General features: G+C 54.3%; 2 protein-coding genes across 2 annotated transcripts in view; one reads left to right on the forward strand and one right to left on the reverse strand.

Annotated features, from left to right (window-relative positions):
* Positions 1–2,021, reverse strand: part of SMC1B (structural maintenance of chromosomes 1B) — a 67,894-nt gene extending 65,873 nt beyond the window's left edge. Inside the window, exon 1 of the mRNA XM_028115292.2 lies at positions 1,913–2,021. Within this exon, the coding sequence (XP_027971093.1) occupies positions 1,913–2,021 (109 nt within the window). The remainder of the gene's footprint in view (positions 1–1,912) is intronic.
* Positions 2,022–2,347: 326 nt separating this feature from the next.
* RIBC2 (RIB43A domain with coiled-coils 2) lies at positions 2,348–18,059 on the forward strand. The gene is made up of 7 exons (XM_028115724.1): positions 2,348–2,461; positions 3,283–3,364; positions 5,956–6,300; positions 9,288–9,406; positions 11,897–12,124; positions 16,603–16,769; positions 17,973–18,059. The coding sequence occupies exons 1-7, from the start codon at positions 2,348–2,350 to the stop codon at positions 18,049–18,051; spliced, it is 1,134 nt and encodes a 377-aa protein (XP_027971525.1). The 3' UTR covers positions 18,052–18,059.
* The last annotated feature ends 919 nt before the right edge of the window (positions 18,060–18,978 follow it).

Genomic DNA, 18,978 nt, shown 5'->3' on the forward strand with positions numbered 1-18,978 from the left:
GCCACTTCCTGGGTGACCTTGAAGAGTCATCTGACCCCTCTGAACCTCAGTCGCCTATACTACAAAGTGGGATAACACCCACTTGTGAGCACTGAAATAGGGGTGCCAGAAACTTGGTAAAAGCTCCACGAATGCCGTTATTATTACAAAATTCCTGTGTAGAAGGTTCCTTGAATCCAAACAGTTGTTTAGGCTCCTTAAGACCAATTATTTCCTTCAGCTCTCTCTGTCCCTTAATCTTTGGATGAGAAAAGGAAGGGGGTGGAGAGGAAAGGTGTAGCAGGACCGAGTCACCCCTGTCAAGCAGGGGCCTGTGTCAAGCAATGAGGTAGCGGTAAGAGCATGGCAGCTAAGACCAGATGTTACCTAGAGCAGCACCAGCTCATGACTCACTCAGAACTGATGACCAGCCGAAACACGGGCGGCCTGCAAAGGCCTAAGGCTGATTAAATCCCTTCAAAAAGGGGCTTTCTGCAGCAGTGTCAGACTTCTCAGACACTGGCCCCTCTGTGTCTGACCACTTCAAAAAGGCAGAGGCGGAAGGCTCCGCCCCACTGATCTTCCAAAGGAGCAGAGACCCCTCACTGCTAGAACGCAACAGGCGGTGAGTGCCCAGCACCGACCCTGACCGAGGCCGTATCTCAACCGGGAACTCGCAGACTCACTTCAGGACGGGCACGTGAACCTCCCACCTCCCGTTCTGTCTTGTTTTCTTGTGACCTGTCTTGGGCTTCGTTTGTGTAAGGAGCCAAGTTAAACACGTGCTGAAGTGCCACCGAGTTTGGACTCCGGAACCGGCTTTGTAATTATGTCAGCCATGCTCATGACAAGAGGTGACGAGGGCTCAGGGCTGCAGAAGAAACTCCCAAAGCACCGGGAGCCAGAGAGCAGAGGAGAGGAGGGTCCTAGTCAAACCTGGGGGTGGGGGTGGGGGTGGGGGTCGTGGCCCAGCAGCGCCGGGCAAGGTGGGCACCTGGCGGTGGAGGGCCGAGTACAGGGGGGCGGAGGGCGAAGGTCAGCGTCCAGGTGCCAGAGGGCTGGGGGCTGGGCAGAGGACGTGGGTGGGCACCCGGCGGCGGAGGGCTGGGCAGCAAAGGGTGGGGCCGGCGGCAGAGGGCGAGGGTGGGCAGCTGGCGGTGAGGATGAGGGCCGGGCGGCCGAGGGTGACGGGGGCGGGGGGGGGGCAGCCGGCGGCGCAGGCAGAGGGTGGAGAGTCGGGCTCCAGGCGGCGGAGGGTCGGGGGGAGGGGGGAGGGGGGCTAGGGTCTGGGGCGCGGGCCGCGGAGGGCGGGGGCCGGGGGCCGGGGGCCGGGGGCTGGGGTCCAGGCGGCGGAGGGTCGGGGGGAGGGGGGAGGGGGGCGGTCAGGGTCTGGGGCGCGGGCCGGGGGCCGGGGGCTGGGGTCCAGGCGGCGGAGGGTCGGGGGGGAGGGGGGCGGTCAGGGTCTGGGGCGCGGGCCGGGGGCAGGGGGCTGGGGTCCAGGCGGCGGAGGGTCGGGGGGAGGGGGGAGGGGGGCTAGGGTCTGGGGCGCGGGCCGCGGAGGGCGGGGGCCGGGGGCAGGGGGCCGGGGGCTGGGGTCCAGGCGGCGGAGGGTCGGGGGGAGGGGAGAGGGGGGCGGTCAGGGTCTGGGGCGCGGGCCGGGGGCAGGGGGCTGGGCTCCAGGCGGCGGAGAGAGGGCCGGGGGCCGGAGGACGAGACTGGGCACCCGGCGGCGAGGGCAGAGGGTGAGGGTCAGGCTCCCGAGGAGAGGGTGAGGGTCTAGGGCGGGTCGGGGGGCGTCGGGGTTGCAGTGAGGCTGGCGGAGACCCGCGGGCAGCACCGGCCTCGTCCCGCACGCGAGGCCTCCCTCACGTCCCCTTTGGCAAAATGCGGCCTGGACGAGCGGGGCGGGCAGAGGCGTTCGGGTCCCAGTTACCGGAGCCATTGGGGCCAATGATGCAGGTGAACCTCCTGAAAGGGCCGATGACCTGGCGGCCCCGCCACGACTTAAAGTTCTCCACGAGCAGCAGCTCCAGGTGGCCCATGGCTGCGCCCTCCGCGCCTCAAGCGGCTTCCTCACACGCCCGCAGGAAAAGCGCGGGAAGGGCTTCGCGGCGTCTCGCGAGAGGAGAGCAGGAGCCCAGCGGGCGCCGCGCTGTTCCTAGGCAACCGGTTTGTTTACGTCTCCGAGGAAACCGGTCTCCGCGCCCTCGCCGAGGCCGCAGAAAGCCGGACGAAAAGCTTGCGAAGCCCGCGCGTATCGCAGCGGAACCAGCCTCGCTTAGGCTACGGCTAGTTTTATTTTTGTCTTTTTCCTTTTTCATCTCGCATGCCTTAAAACCCCCCTAGGATTTCTTCGCAACTTCCAGTCATGGCGCTAGCTCAGCCCAGGGACCTGGAGCAGTACTTGGCTCTGGGCAAGAGGAGGCATAACGAGTTGTGCAGGCAGAAACGGATCTTCAACGCCAGGAACAGGATCATCGGGGTGAGGTCCCCGGACCGGGAGGGCGTGTGCAGGGGGGTGGCGAGGCAGGCGGGCGGCGGGACAGCGGAGGCGAACCCCTGCAGTGAAACAGCTGATGCGGGCACAGCTGCAAACAGCACCAGCTGTGCTGGGGAAGACCGGTTCGTTGTATTGACTGCTGAGGACAGGAAGGACCTTCGCAAACCCGATACTGCACCCTCTCACCTGCGGGGCAGGCAAATGGAGCCCTGCAGCAGGCAGGGAGGGGGCTTGCCTGCCCTGAGTGGCTCAACAGAGACCCGAGCGTGGGTCTCTTTTCTCTGAGCCAGATTTTCTACGCTGCCAGGGACTCCTTCCAGTCTATCCACTTGGCAAATGCCGGTGGCGTTCCTCTTTTGTGGCAAGCCTGGGCTGGTCCCAGGAAGTGGGGAATATGGCAATCCCTGCCCGACCTTGCAGAGTTCGTGGCCCATGGAGGAGAGGAGAGGCAAGCATTAAAATGGCCACATTAACATGCAGTGGAATCAGTGCCGTGAGGGAGGGGAGCACAGGGTGTCAGGGGAGCACAGACTGGGGCCAGGAAAGGAAATCAGAGAGGGCTTCCCAGAGGAGGTGTTGCCTAAGCTGTGTTCTGAAGGTATCTGTTGACTAAGAGAAAGGGAGAAGGAAGCTCTGGGGACAGGCTGAAGAACCAACTATAAGCAAAGGCATCCAGGTATGAAAAGACCTGAAGTGTACCTAAGACAACAGTGGAACAAGGCTTAAAAAAGGTAAGTAGGATTGTCATCGATGGACTAAAATTATCTGGCTGTAACTTGTCTCCCCTTGTTTTCCATTCCTAGGGAGACGCAGAAGCCTGGGATGTTCAGGTTCATGACCAGAAGATAAAAGAAGCAACTGAAAAAGCTAGACATGAAACTTTTGGTGAGCATTTCCTGAAGCCTCCCTAGCAGTTTAGGGCCGTGTACCTCTCGACCCAGTCCTCATGTCTTCAAATACATAAAACTTGTCATTTTCCCACTCCTCCTCCTCTTAAAATGTCACAGTGTCTTGTGTTTAAGTAACTTAATGTGCTGATTCTTTCTCTCTTAAAGGGAAAACAGATATTGAATTCTATGTGGGTTGTAGGAAATATATTTTGAGGGTAAATGTACGTTTTATTGGTTTTCTTTAAAAACTGGATATGAAAAACCCTACACACACACCATTCTCTGCCCAAAAGTTCCAGACCCTCTCCTGGGGACCACTGCTTGCACTAAATGACACACACACAATCCCAACTCACACCCCTGCGCTGACTCGGAGCTAGATATGATAGCGTGGTAGCTCTGAGATAAAAATTTCAAATAGAATTCATTTTCCCACATCAGGTGCAACAATTCCAGCTTATCTTTTTCAAAGCACCATAAGGATTTTTAAAATTTTAAAAGACATATTCATTTATTTGAGAGAGAGAACAGGCGGAGGGGCAGAGGGAGAGAATCTCAAGCAGACTCCACGCCCAGTGTGGAGCCCAACTGGGGGTTCAATCGAATGACCCCGAGATCATGACCTGAGCCCATATCAAGAGTCAGATGCTCAACTGACTGAGCCACCCAGGCGCCCCTATAAGGATTTTTTTTTTAAATAGAAAAAAGCAGGATGCAAAATTGTATATACCATGGGCTACCATAATATATTTTAAAAAAATAAGCTTAGAAAAAGACAGAAAGAAAATATACCAAAATGTAAGCGGTGGTGATGTTGGAATGATAGAATACGAGTGAAGTTTATTTTCTTCTCTAGTTTCTGAACAGTCCACCTTTTTTCTATGTTATGTTTAAAAATTATTCAAACTTACAAGAACAATATGACAGGTACATACGTACCTACTACCTGATTAGATGTTAATATTTTGCCAAACTGGCTTTAGATACCTGATTTTAAGAATTCTTTTTGAGAATTAAATTCTGTATATGTATGTATGTATGTGTATCTATAGTTATAGATACATCAATGCTATAATGTATATATAAAAATGTATAAATGTTTAAATATATACATAAATACATATAAACCCCACATATGTGTGTGTATACTTAGAGACAGATAGAGCTCTGCCCCACCTCATCTTCCCTCTCCCTCCCTGCTCAGACAGGCACATCATTTCCATGCAGGTTTCTTGTAATATTGTACTATTTATATACATATTCATGATGATATAAAAACTTTTGTGTGTGTTTTAAGATACAATTTTGTGTGGGTGTTTTAAAATTTCACCTACATCTTACATAAATACATTGAATGGATCCTTTTGCAACTTTTTTTATTCAACATATTTTTTAAAATTAATCAGTCATGGGGCGCCCGGGTGGCTCAGTCAGTTCAGTGACCGACTCTTGATTTTGGCTCCTCGCTAAACAGGGAGTCTGCTTCTCTTCCTCTCCCTCTGCCCCCCCGCCCCACTTGCACAGTGTCTCTCTCTCTCTCTCTCTCTCAAATAAATAAAATCTTAAAAAAAATAAAATAAAATTAGGGATGCCTGGGTGGCTCAGTCAGTTAAGCATCTGCCTTTGGCTCAGATCATGATCTCCAGGTCCTGGGATGGAGTCCCGAGTTGGGCTCCTTGCTTGGCAGGGAGTCTGCTTCTCCCTCTGCCTGCAGCTTCCCCTGCTTGTGCTCTCTCTCTCTCTGACAAATAAATAAATAAAATCTTTAAAAAATTAATCAGTGATCTACATGTAGAATGTTCATTTTAATTATCTTATGATATTTTGTTATATGAATTAACCACAATTTCTTTATTCATTCCCCTACCAATGGCTGATTTAGATTTTTTCCAAACAATGCTGCAATGACTATCCATGTATCATGTCCCTAGTGTACATAGGCGAGAGATACCTAGAAGTAGAAATGGTAGGTCATTGGGTGTGCATGTTTTCAATTTTATGGGATATTTATTGGCAAATTGCTTTCCAAAGTTATAAGTGTACCAAGCTGCATTCTCCCAGGCAGTGAATGAGAAGTCTTGTTTCCTTACTATCCTTACTAATGTCCTTACTAATATATGCTATTATTAACATTTTAAATATTTTGCCAATTTATCAGATGGTTCCCATCTTGTAAGGCCAGTCATCTTTTCAGAAGCCTTTTGATCATTCAGGTTTCTTTATAGTGATTTGCCTGATCCTATTCTTGGCCTATTTTTGCTTTGGTTGTTTGGTGCGTTGTTTTGTTTTGTTTTGAGAGAGTGCATGCATGAGGAGGGGCAGGGGCAGAGGGAGAGGGAGAACCTTAAACAGGCTTCACATGGAGCACAGAGCCTGACTTGCATCGTGATCAGTCACGACCCGAGCTGAAATCTAGAGTCGGTTGCTTAACCAACTGCGCCACCCAGGCGTCCCTGTTTGGTTTTTTAAAACTGATTTGTAGGGACTCTTTATATATTCAGAATACTAATTCTAATTTTTTAAAGCGGATTCAAATTTATTTTTTCTCCTAACCTTAATCTTACGGATATGCTCTATTCCTTCCAGCTGCTGAAATGAGGCAAAATGACAAAATCACATGCATATTGGAAGGCCGGGAAAGGCGAGATAAGAGAAGCCTCTGTAAAGCCATCAATGACTTCCAGCAGCACTTCCAGAGGCCAGAAACACGCCGTGAATTTGACCTATCAGACCCCCTAGCCCTTAGGAAAGATCTTCCAGCTAGGCAGTCAGATAATGATATTCGGAATACAGTATCAGGAATGCAGAGATTCATGGGAGAGGATTTAAACTTCTGCGAGAGGAAGAAATTCCAGGAGGAACAAAACAGAGAATGGTCCTTGCAACAGCAGAGGGAGTGGGAGAAAGCCCGCGCCCACCAGAGATGTGCAGGTAATGCAGCAAGAAGGACAAACTGGTCTCAGTACTTTCTTCAACACATCGGCCCCCTGGTCTTTTCCCCCGCTACATTTTTGTCTCTTAAGTCCTACTAATGTGCTGTGTTGGCCAAAGTCAGCCTGCGTTCTAGGATTTGAATGTCTTCAGTCACATGTCAGTTGTGCAGGAGACCGACTCTGAGCTTGCACTCTGAGCCTGGGCTCCCGCGGGATGCTGGGGCGCACAGTACCTCGGAATGCACCCTGCCCTCGGAGTGCTCACAGTCTGCTGGGGAGACATTAGGGAATACACGGGTGCAGCCGGGTCGTCTCAGGGCTGTGCTAGATGTCCCTATAGGGTCTGAGGGGTGTGGCCAAGGGCACCCTGGTCACATGTCCTCACCAGGACCCTCTGGGCCCAGGGATCCTCTCTGACAGAGCCTCCAAGGCAGGAAACAGCCTCTCTCCTGGAGGGCGCTGCAAGGCCAGCCCATCCTGCTGGCACTCCTGTGGCCAACATTTCTGCTTTACCAGTGCCCCTGCGTGTGGACTTCCAGCAGCTTCTGATCTCTGGCGACTTCTCGTGCCAGGAAGACGCTGTAATGGAGAGGACGGTGTCACGGCTCTCGTGCACGTGCCGGGGGGGGGGGGGTGACAGGACACAGAAGGGCTTTGGTGAAGACCAAACGAGCTGTGACAGGGAGTGAGGCCCCCTCACACCCTCCCAACTCCCCCAACCCCAGCCTTGCCTCTCTGGTGGTTTCCCTGCAGCCTCCCTGGGCAGCTCGCCCTCCTCCCAGCACCCCTCCCCTCCCCTCCCCTCTTCCCTTCTCCTCTCTTCTCACATTCTGCTCTCCAGGAGTGATGTCTCCCCAGATGCCCCCCCCCTCCCCCCCGCCCAGCCTTCTGCCCTCGCCCTGCCCCGAACCTGCCTGGCCGCCGTCACCAGGACCTCCACGCTGCCCCACCCAAGCTTGGTTTTCAGACCTCTCCTTCATCTGCAGCCTCTGCCGGCGTGGATTACCCCCTCCTCCTGGGAACACTCTCTTCCACTGGCTTCCAGGACACACCCTCAGCCCCATGCTCCTCCCCAGGCCCTTTGCTATTTTCTCCTCTCTTTCCAAACCTCCAGACGCCGTTGCTCACCGGGGCCCTCTGCACCCCTCCTCTCTCAACCACGCTTGTTCTCTCGGTGACCTTAGCTTGTCTCGTGGGTTTAAATACCACCCACAGGCCATCGTTCCCCATATTTACGTCTCCAGCCTGGACTCTTCCCTGAATTCAGATGCATACATCCAGTCACCTCCCGACGTCTGTCTGCTCTTAGGTGTCTAATAAATCATCAAAGTCAATACAAGACACACTGACCTTCCCCCCCAAGTTGACCTTCCACCTCTGTCAGTGGGAACTCCACTGTTTGAGTTGCTCAGGCCCCAACCCCAAGGCACCTTGGTTCCTTCCTTTCTCCCAAATGCCACATCCAGTCCAGCAGCAAACCATCTCAAACTGCAACTGCCTCCCTCCAGCTCCACCATGACCATCCTGGACCAAGCTATCAACATCACTCAGTGGGATTATTGCAATAGCCTCTAAGTGGTCTCCCTGCTTCTGCCCTTGTCCCTCTGTAATCTCTTCTCAATCCAGCGACCAGAATGAACCTGCAAAAAATTAAGCTAGGTCTTTGGCTCAAAACCTTCCAATAGCTTCTCATTTCGCTCAGAATAAAAAACAGATTCATTTCAAGGACCAATAAGGTTTTCACTGTCTGGACTGATCTCCTACCACACTGCCTTTCATTCGTCCCACCCTTGCCACCCTGGCTTCCTCACTTAGAATGTTAAGTGTGTCAGACTCCCTTCTGCCTCAGGGCCTTTGCACCAACTGTTTCCGCTGCCTGGAAACATTTCCCTGTATATCTGCGTAGCCTGCCCTGTATCCTTCTACAGTTCTTTGCTGAAATGCCATCTTCTCAGAGAGGTCTCCCCCGACCACTATTTTAAGTGGCAACCCTGTACCCTTCCCCATCCCCACGCTCCCTTATCCACTTCTCCATAGCACTGATTACTGACATACTGTACTGTGATGTATTTGTCATCCCTCTCCCCAGTAACCTATCCCAAGCTCAATGGAAGCAGGAGATTTTGTCTGTTTTTTTCACTGCTCTATCTTTAATTCTTGGCACATAGATACCTGTTGAAAAATGCATTCATAGGCCTTTAAAAAATCTCACCCACTTCCCAGGTTTCCACGTCCGGCTGAGAGCTTTTATCTCAGCATTGGTCTTGCTCCTTGAACTGCCCCCTGGACATCTCCCCAGGCACCTCAGAACATTCTGGAAAGTAACCCTGAATTTCTCTCTGGCTCTGCTCCTCCCTCCACCCTCCTCCCTCCGGTGAATGACACTTCCGTCCCTAGTCAAGCCACAAACCTGGGAGTCCTCCTTGAGCCACTCTTGTCTCCAGGCCACCCTTAACTTCCATCCTTCTACCTCCTGTGTGTATTTGGAACTGTCCATTCCTCCCAACCCTGCTGTCACCATGGTTATCCAAGCCACCACCTTTTTTTCACCTGGAGGGACCACGCCGAGGGCTTTCTAATTGCCCTTCATTTTCTTTCTTGTCCCCTCCAGTCTAGTCTCAACATAGCAGTCAGAGCGCTACTTTTTAAAACAGTGTCAAGCTGGACAGTGTCACCCCCACTCCCTCCATTCCAGCTTAAAACCCTCCAGTGGCTTCCCACTGGCGAGGGAATAAAATCCTCAGCTCCCCCTGGCGGAGCTCCCTTGCCCATTGTGAGGATGACCGATCAGTGCCCTGGCCCAGGACCGCAGCCAACATCAGCAATCCCCAGTGGTAATGCTAACACCCCGTGCCTGCACCCAAGAGCTTTACCTGAATCCCCTGCTCTGTGGATGAGGGCAGGGTAAGAAGAGATGCTCCGTGTGCCTGGGAAGGAGCTCGGGATGGGCACACAAGGTTTGACTGCGTTTTGCCTCCTTTTCAGAGGACCTCTACTTGAAGACAAGGCTGCAGTTTGATGAAAGAGCTAAGCATTTACAGAATCTGGAAAGCGCCACCAGAAAGGCAGTGTGCACAGCTGTGAAAGAATTCAACAAGAGCCAGGTACACCCCAGGCTCTGTCTCGGGGGTGAGGACACGCACAGAGCCACTTCCCCCGGGGTGCTCCAGGCTCCTGTGCCCAGGCTCAGCCCTTCACCGGCTCACACCACACCCCAACAGAGCCCTGCCAGGGCTGCCCAATTACAGAGATGAATGGACCCAGTCCCTGCTCCTGAGCGCTGAATCAGGGTGTGAAATTCAACAAAACTAGTCATGTGAGCCTGGGGTGGGGGGGTGAGGTCTCAGTTGACCCTCTAAACCTCAGAGTCTTCTCCAATACCGAGGACTATGACATCTACCTAAACAGGTGCCACCTAGCACTGCTCTGACACCTTGTTGTGGTTTCACTTCCTCTCTATCACCTCTCAGAGCTCTGGTCCTTACCAAGAACAGGTCCACAGGTGCTCATTAACAGGAGCAATTACTATGGCGATGATTGACACAAACTCCTGGCGGCTCCTGACACCTCCCTCCTCTCTAAACTCTGTAGGGCCTCCTTCCAAACACTCCTCCTCGCCTGGCCATTCCCTGTTCCCTATTCCTTTTGTTAATTAGATGCCCCTCCCCCAGATTTTCTTTTCAAAAGCGATTATACTTCCTGGATGGGATAGAGGCCACCCCGGATTCATTTAGCCCACGAGCTGGTTGACCAGAACTATGGTCTGTGAAGATGAGCAGATGATGCACCAGAGAGTGGGAAGGGAATCGGAGAATCCTGCCTCCAGTATTTATTTTTAACCACATCATTTTTAATCCCTATGTTAGTGTGTGTGTGTGTGTGTGTGTGTGTGTGTGTGTGTGTGTGTATTATGAAGTACATGCTATTTGTATGGTCTAATAGTATCACACTGTGAACTAAAGATATTGGAGACACAAGCTCAAAAATGTCCTGCGGGTGGGACATTTATGTCATCCAAAAATCCTGGAGAGGCCGGATCCGAGACCAGAGAGAATGTTGGTTTTCAGTGGGGCAGGAAGGAGGGGTTGTGGAGGCCTGAGGAGGGCGCACTGCCAGGCTTGGGGGGGCGCAGCCCAAGGACAGACTAAGGCCCCTGGAGCCCAGGTCACAACAGCAGCCTGCAGGAGATCCTAGACATCACCTGGTCCTTGCCCTTCATTTTGCAGACAATGCCTAAGAGCAGAGGTCATTTGCTCCCAGCCCTGCAGAGAATTCCTGGCGGATGGGGCTCTTGATTCTCAGTGTACTGTGACTGCTCATCCATTCTTTACTCTCTCAGTTCTCTCAACAGGTTACTTATTAGCCCTCTTGCTGGGGACTGTTTTTGTTTTGTTTTCTGGAAACCATGTTGCTGCACTAGTTGATGTATTTATTCGTTCAGTGACATTTTTAGTGAGCACCTGCAACGTGCTGGCACTCTTGGGTCCCCCAACTCCTCATGTGCACACTGTGAGGCGACACCATGGAAAACGCCCCCTGTTCGGGGGAAAGCCACCTGTGGCTTCTGCAGCTCAGTTCCTGACTAGAAATAGGCTTTGTCCGTTAGCCTGGAATATTAATACAAAGGTCTACATAATTGTCCTCAAGAGCAATTTGAAGCAGGTCAGTCCAATTCAGCAGAGGATGCACACATTGGAGAGTCTCCCTTGGGGACGTGAGGCCTGCTCCTTTTGTTAGACGTGTGTTGTGGTGTCAGGGTTAGAGGCAGGCCCCGGAGCCCAGCTGTGCAGGCACAAGACCAGGCTCTTGTCTGCCGCCTTGGAAAAGCCAGCCAAGTGCCTCAGTTTTGTCATCTGCAGAGTGGGGATAATGATGACACCCACCTATGCCAGTCAGGAGTGGGCTAACTCATGTTGGCATGGGTGGGAAACACTTCCCAAATCTCAGTCTTGGGGTGCCTGGGCAGCTTAGTCGGTTGAGTGTCCAACTCTTGATTTCGGCTCGGGTCATGATCTCAGGGTCCTGGGATCAAGCTCCACATCGGGCTCCATACTCAGTGGTGAGTCTGCATGAAATTCTCTCTCTCCCTCTGCCTCCTGCTTGTGCATGCATGCTCTCTCTCTAAAATAAATAAATCTTAAAAAAAAAAAAAAGAAGTCACCACTGTGGTGAACCACTCTGTTGGGGGTTCTTTGTGGCCTATAGCAATCCAAGGGTGACCGGGGCCACTGGGAGGGGCACAGAGCCTTGCCCTGAGGTGAGTGAGGCCAAGCCAATGGGAGACGGTGGCCTAACCTGGGGAGATGGCTCCCTGCTTTCGCAAATTAGCGCAAACACCTGCAGTTTTTACCCACACAACCAACAGGTGGGGATTCCCTCAGCCCAGCCCACATGCCCATCATCATCAAGGCAGTCTGGGTCCAAGGGCCCCCCCACCTCCATGCCTGATGAGTCTTCTGCCCCCACCCCACCTGCCCCCCGTGCACTTCAGCAAACCCTTCCAAGTCAAGGGCTCCCAGGGAGATGTGCCCACCTGTGCCTCAATCCCCATGGGGTCACTCAGGGCATCTTCCTTAATGTCTTCCCCTGTGCAGGCCACCGAGTCGCTGGAAAGGAAAATTCGAGAGAAAAAACAGGAACAAGAAGACAACCTGGCTGAGATCTCCAACCTGCTGCGTGGGGACCTGCTCTCGGAGAACCCGCACCAGGCAGCCAGCTCCTTTGGGCCCCACCGCGTGGTCCCTGATCGCTGGAAGGGCATGACACAGGAGCAGCTGGAGCAGATCCGCCTGGTTCAGAAGCAGCAAGTCCAGGAGAAGCTGGTGCCCCCCCCCCCCCCCCAGAGCTCGCACACGTAGCCCTGGGCCACCCTCCTGCTGCCTTCCTCCAGCATCGGGTTATAGCTGCTGCCGCGCTTGTCCCTAGAAGAGGCCCTCAAGGGGTTTCTGTTCTGGGTGGGGGGGCAGGGGAAGACGAGAGTCAAATAACCCCACACATGGGTGATGTGCTTGGGTGGACGTAAGGCTGGGCCAAGGGGATGGAGGATTTGGGGCTTGAGGGGGGTCACCAGGAGACTAGGAAGTGATGCTGGAACAAAGACTTGAAGAAGGGGAGGGATCGAGCCATGCAAATATCTGGGGAATGACCACCAGGCAGGGTGAGATTCCAGGGCAAAGGCCTTGAGGCAGGACCAGCTCAACCTGTTCCGGGAGAAGTGAGGAGCCAGGTGGCTGGGGGTGGAGTGAGGACAGGGACAGAGGAGGTCTGGGTGGTGGAAGGTCAAGGTCCTGGCAGTCCATGGGGAAGACTTGGCTTTTTCTGTGACTGATGGGAAGCTCTGGAGGGTTTTGAGCAGAGGAGTGACATGCTCTGACTTACGTTTAGCAGGATCCCTCTCGCAGCTGTGTTGAGGAAGAACTGCACTGGGGTGTGGGGGGAGAGGGGTCACTGGGGAGGCTGTTGCAGTGGTCGAGGTGAGAGATGGTGCTGGCTGGGTCCAGGGCACTGGCAGCGAGGGTGCTGAGACATGATCGGATTCTGGATCTATTCTGAAAGTAGAGAAAACACGATTGGTTGAAGGGTTGGATGTGGCATATGAGACCCAGAGGAGGTAAGGATTACTCCAGGCCTTCCGGCCTGAGCAGTGAGAAGGATGGAGCTGGCGTTTACTGAGATAGGATGATGGTGGGAGGAGCAGGTTGGTAACTGGAGTAGAAGTCACAAGTGCAACTTTGGATATGTTATATGTGCAGTGCCTATTAGACATCTATATCTGTTAGGATTCTGTGCCTGATCATGGCAGACAACCCTGACTAACAGCATCTTAAATAAAATAGAACTTGTCTCTTGCATGGAGACCAAATCCTTAGGAAGATAGTCCAGGGCTGGTATGGCAACTCCATGGTCATTGACTAATGTTTTGCCATCCTTGGCATCTGGCTCCCACTTCCTAGTGCAAGCTGGCTGCTTGAGCTCCAGCCATCGCATGCATATTCCATCTAGCAGGAAGAGTGCTCGCTTCGGCAGCACATATACCATCTAGCAGGAAGAAGGAATGAGGAAGAACACTCTAAGGACACTTCCCAAAAGTTTCATGGGACACTTCCACTTAAATTCCCTTGGATAACACTTAGTCACAGGGTTGCCCCAAATTGTAAAGAAGATCGGGAAATGTAGTGTTTATTCCAGGCTGTAAGGTGCTGGCAGTTGTTTTATTAAGGAAGAAAGAAAAAATGGCTACCGGTAGACAAGTAATATTTTCTGCCATGACGTCCCAGTAAAGCCAGCAGCTGGAGTTCAGAACGAGGTCCGGGCTGGAGATATAGGCAGAGAGATAGGGCCACACAGACAGCGTTTAAGGCAGTGAACCTGGCTAAGGTCACGCAGGAAGTGAGTGAAGACAGAAGGGGTCTGAGGACTGAGTCATGGGACAGCCCACACCCCCACCATCGTTTAGGAAGAATGAAGGGGCTGGAGAAGGGGAAGCCAGGGAAGGAGGAGGGGCCCAGCAGGGGAGCCCCTGGATCAGACAGTGCCACTGGGCTGCTGGCTGAATGCTGAATCCAGGTGGCGGTCCCTGGCACCTCTCTCTGGAGCATCCCTGGAGGAGGGGCGGGGGACACAGAAGGTCACAGGCAGGAAGGAAGTGGAGACCAGAGGTGCAGACAACCCTTCCAAAGTGTTTTGCTCTAAAGGGCGCAGGGGAAGGGGGTGGTAGCTGTGGGGACACGGGGTCCCCGTCAGAAAGGTGTTTGGCTTTCTGATTATAGAAATAACAGCACACTTGTCACTCCACGAGGACAACACAGTAGAGGGGACACTGACACCAGCAGGGACTTGCTGGAGCCCGTGGCCCGGGTGGCAGACGCATGAGGCCCTGGCTGCACTAGCTGAGGCTTACAGTGGGTAGGAGCCCAGGCTGATCATCCCTGGCCATGGGCGTGGGGCGTGTTGGTGGGGCAGCGTGTGGAGCCCCTATTTCCTGGGGAAACAGGAAGGGAGGCCAGCAGCTGAGGGGGAGGGGGTCCAGTTGGGGGTCTGGGGACGGAGAACGGGGTGCTAATGGTCATCTAGGAGAGGCGGAAAGGAACGGCCTAGGGGAAGAGGGCGGGATGGCCAGGCAGAGCCGGGGGCCCCCTGGAGGCTGAAGGTCATGAACTTGAAGTATCCCCAGTGAGCATGGTCATGTGCCCTGGCCACGCTCAGCTGTAAGGGGTCCATGCTCAGGGCCTGCCCGCAAGTCTGACCAAGTGAGAGTTTCAAGGGCACCGAGGGCGTCTGCCAGGGGGTGTCAGCCAGGGAGGCTGGGCCGAGCAAGGAGGGACATGAGGTCGCAACGGGTGCCGGGACTAGGAAGTGTGCGGTCAGTGGGTAGGAGGGCCCGGCGTGGGGTGAGGGATGGAATAACTGTTGAAATCAGGGGACCGGAGAGCGGGTGGAAGAGGCGGGTCAGAATGGTGGGAATTAGGACCCTTGAAGGTGGTGACCCTAGGGAGGCTGGCATTCTTGGTGATGACAAGGTGGGGGCAGAAGCCCTCAAAGTGCGGTCTCTGGACCAGCAGCAGCCGCATTGCCTAGGAACTTGGGAGAAATGCAGATTCTCAGGCCCCACCCCAGACCTCCGGAACCAGAAACCCTGGAGCGGGGCGCAGAGTCTGTGGCTAGGAAAGTTCCCCAGGGGTTCTGATGTCCGTTGGAGTTCGAGGGTCACTGGTAGGTTGTGCCCAGGGGGTGACAGCTGATGGGTTGGCTCTAGGTCTTTGGAGAGGAGAGGGACTGGCTGAGAAGCCAGCGAAAGGAAAGTTCTCAGGCCTGCAAGGTGGGCGGGGCTGCCCCAGGCCTGCATTGACCACCTCAGGTGGGGTGGAAGGTGCCGCGGTCAGGCGAGTACAGGGGGAGGGGCAGCAGCCTGGCTCAGGGAATGAGGAGCAGGTGGGACGTCTCCCCTGCCTGCTCTCCTCCAGGCCCAGAAGGTCAAGTGTGTGGCATCGGGAATGGGGGGTAGCTGGGGCTGAGGCGGGGAAGTAGCCCAATGTGGGAAGAGCCCCGAAGTTGGCATCAGATGCAGGGAACGTTGGTCCCCCTTGCAAGGCCCTGCTCTGTCCTTCCCTCCTGCGTTTCAGCTCAACTGTCTGGCAGGGAAGGTTGACCATCTGTCCGGAAAGCTGCAGCATCTTTGTAGAAAATTAAGACAGAAAAACACAAAGGGGAAAAACGCCTACGATAGGTCTCACCACTCATAAATACTCCCCTGCCCCGCACCCTTGTATGCCCCCTGGTGCCCTTCCCTCCTGCGCCTCTTTCAGGTAGGGAGACAGTTTGGAAAATGGAGATCATGCAAAGAATAGTTAGATTGCCTGTCTCTGAGTCCGGGGCAAGTATGTCCCCATGGCCTTCTCTGTTCTTCATGAAAGCATCTTGTGTCATGGCTCAGGGCAGCTGTGAGCAGCCTCATTTTACAGGAAAGGAAACTGAGGTTTAGACAGGCAAAATGACTCACCCTGTAGGTGACAAAACCAGATGCTAGCCTCGGCTTAGTCCCTGGGTAGGGGGCCAGGGCCTCTGCCAGCCCGTCTGTGCCTGGTGGCCTGCTGACCCCGGACTGCGGGGCCACTGGACACTCTAGCCCTGCTCATCGGGTGGCCGGGAACCCTGCCCTGGAACCCATGGAATGGAAGGAGGCGTACTCGTCCTCAGACCCAGCCCCACCTGCTTTTGCTTCCTTTTGCCTGTAGAAGGGTGAGCTGACAAGGTTAATTTATACTCAGGTTGGCTGATAAAACTACTCAGGTTTCAGGGAGTGGCCCCTTCCCTCTGCATTAATCCAGTTGCCTCTTCGAAGGCTCAGTGGTTTTTATAGAGGGTCTGGAAGGCAATGGGGAATGAGCTGAGATGCAGAAATTCACCCCCAAGATCATGAGCCCGTTGTCGGGTGGGGCTGTCGCTTCCGTATGTTCTAGAAGCGACCGGGTGATCCCAGTGCTCGGCAGCACGCCCCACTGGTGGCATCCGGGGTGGGAGGCCCTGCCTCCAGAGCCCTGGGCTGGCTGCTGCTGTCCCTGCAGGCCTCAGAGGGCCAGCTGACACCTTCAAAGTGTGGGAAGCACCTGGGCCACCCGGAATGATGGCAGGTGGGGGTGGTCTCCTCTGATTTCCCGCACGATGTTGCTCACCTACCTGCCCCCCCCCCAAGCCTCAGTTTCCCTAGCTGTAAGAGGAGAGGCCGATTCTCCTAGATGATCCCCTGGATCTCTTCTGGGTCTGGGGACAGGTGGTGGTGAGTCACCTCTCCTCCCTCCAGAGGCTTCAGGAGGAAGAGCGGCAGGGAGACATGGACTGGGACCGTCGGAGTATACAGACGGCACGCGCCGCTCTGCTCAGGGAGCGGTGGCAGCAACGCCAGCAGCGAGACCTGCGCAGGGCTCTGGACTGCAGCAACCTCGGCCTGGCCAAGGAGCAGCGTGCGCAGTGAGGGCCTGGGTGAAGGGGCCCGGGGGAGGCGGGAGGGCTCGGGCGGGGAGCAGGCAGCACGTAGGAGCGGAGATCCAGCTGAGTCGTGGGGAGGGTCAGAGCAGGCAGTGTGAGCCCGCCCTCCCCGAGTCTTTCCCACCCAGAGGCCCAGCGCCCGTGCCGTGGATCTCCCTGGGGGCCCCCTAGCAGCCGTGGCTTGGGCGGCACAGCCCCCTGGTATAGAATTCAAACAGGAGGGGGAGAAGGGCCGAGAGCCACAGGCCAGAAATTAAGTGCTTGGAAACCACTGGTCCCGGCACTGGCCAGATGACCCACTCTGGGAGGTGCTCGTGGGGACACTAGTGACCCCCAGTGGCTCGGCCATGGGGCTGGTGATGGAGTACACAGAGGGGACGGGAGCCCCAGGAGAGGGCACTGGGTGAACCTGGGGGAGTCGGAGGGCTCTTCCTAGGAGGCTCTGTGGCCCGGACGCGGTGGGAGGACGACGGCAGCTACCCAGGGCAGCGAGGGGCCTTCCGGGCTGCCCAGGGCCAGCTGGAGTCTCTTGGCCGTACTGACAGGCTCCAGGAGCTGTTCGCAGTTCCGCCTACAGAAAACATCAAATGCAGATCCGTCGGTGAACTTGTTGTTAAAAAACACATTATTTACATATTTACCTGTCTGTTCATCAAGCTCTTGGCTTGAACTTGGCAGAGACCCACCGGTATGTTCTGCAATCAGGTGTCTGTTTGCCGGTGGGTCCACTCTGGGCCAGTCACTTCTGTTGGGGGCCCCAGAGGATCAGTAGAGACGATCTGAGGGGAGCCAGATGGGGTGAACAGATGTCTTCATAGCCACGCTATATACGTAGTATATAAATGTGTGTGTAGTGTACACATGCATGGATGTGTGTGTAGTGTACAAATCATATATGTGTGTGTATAGTGTGTACGTGTATGTGTGTGTGCAGTGTACACGTGCATGTATGTGTGTGTAGTGTGTATATGAATATGTGTGTGTAGTGTATACGTGAATGTGTGTGTGTAGCGTATGTATATATGTGTGTGTGTAGCGTATACGTGTATATATATGCGTGTATAGTGTATAAATGTATACATGTATGTATATATATATGTATAGATAGATAGATATAGATTTAAAAAAAATATTTAGGAAACCAGGCCTTTGCTGATTGTTTTTTTCTCCTTGTTTTATTATCAGGAAAAAATATATGGAGGAAGTCTGTACAAATCAACCCACTGAAGATTATTTCACACAATTTAATACACAAAGTCGCTAAAGAAAGAGAAACCGTTTATGCGTAAGATGCAGTAGCTGTGAAGAGTCACATGTATTAAAAGAAATCCACTCCATGTTTCAGAAGTCCCCATCTCATTTTCTCCTGCGGACTAACAGGCATGGAACCTCTCTCTCCCTTGCACGTGTATGAGGAGCATTAGTCTCTGTCCAGCTCCGCTCCGAGAGAGTCCCCGGAGTGGCCGTGGGGGCCGTGGGGGCAGGGATGGAGCAGAAGCAGCCCTGCGAAGGACCATCCCAGAGAGAGTGGCGTTTGAGGGGGCCTGCATCTCACTGAGCCCCCAGTGAGCCTGCTGTGAAGGCTAACACGAGCGCTCACTACGTGTCTGACCCTCACGCAGCCAGTGGTGGGTATCTTTATGACTCACCTGTTCAGGAGAGGAGCCCGAGGTATAGACACGATAAGGGACTTGCCCACGGTCACACTGACGGGCAGTGATGGGCCTGGGGTTGAGCCCCGGGAGCCTGGCTCTCAAACGCCTCGCTCCCCTGGCTCCGCTAGCAGCCCCCCAAAGCAAGAGCGGCTTCAGCAAAGCCGTTTACCTCCTGCTCTTGGGACTCTCGAGCCGGGCACACACAAAGGCACGTTATCTGTGGAGCGCAGCATGCAGACGGCCTGGGGCACCGCACGGGCTGGGGTGGAAGGAGAGGATCCTGTGGACTTCAACCGGGAGAGCTCCTGAGGAGCTGTGGGCCACGGAGTAGCAGGATCCGGGGTGCATGCTTCCAAAGAGGGGCCCAGCAGCGGTGGGGCTGCCAGAAGAGAGGCTGACTTTGAAGACACGCGTCCCCGTCTCCTGGCCAATCCAGGCTCACGCGGGCTCCCAGAATGGCAAAGCATTTGAGCCAATGTTCATAGTTAGCACCCAGAGTTCGCCTAGTAATGCTGCCACCCCCAGGGCGAGGCGGG

This window comes from Eumetopias jubatus, unplaced genomic scaffold (genome assembly GCF_037043125.1).
Source record: "Eumetopias jubatus isolate StellerSeaLion01/CBP00866 unplaced genomic scaffold, mEumJub1_p1.0 scaffold_8, whole genome shotgun sequence".
NCBI lineage: Eukaryota > Metazoa > Chordata > Mammalia > Carnivora > Otariidae > Eumetopias > Eumetopias jubatus.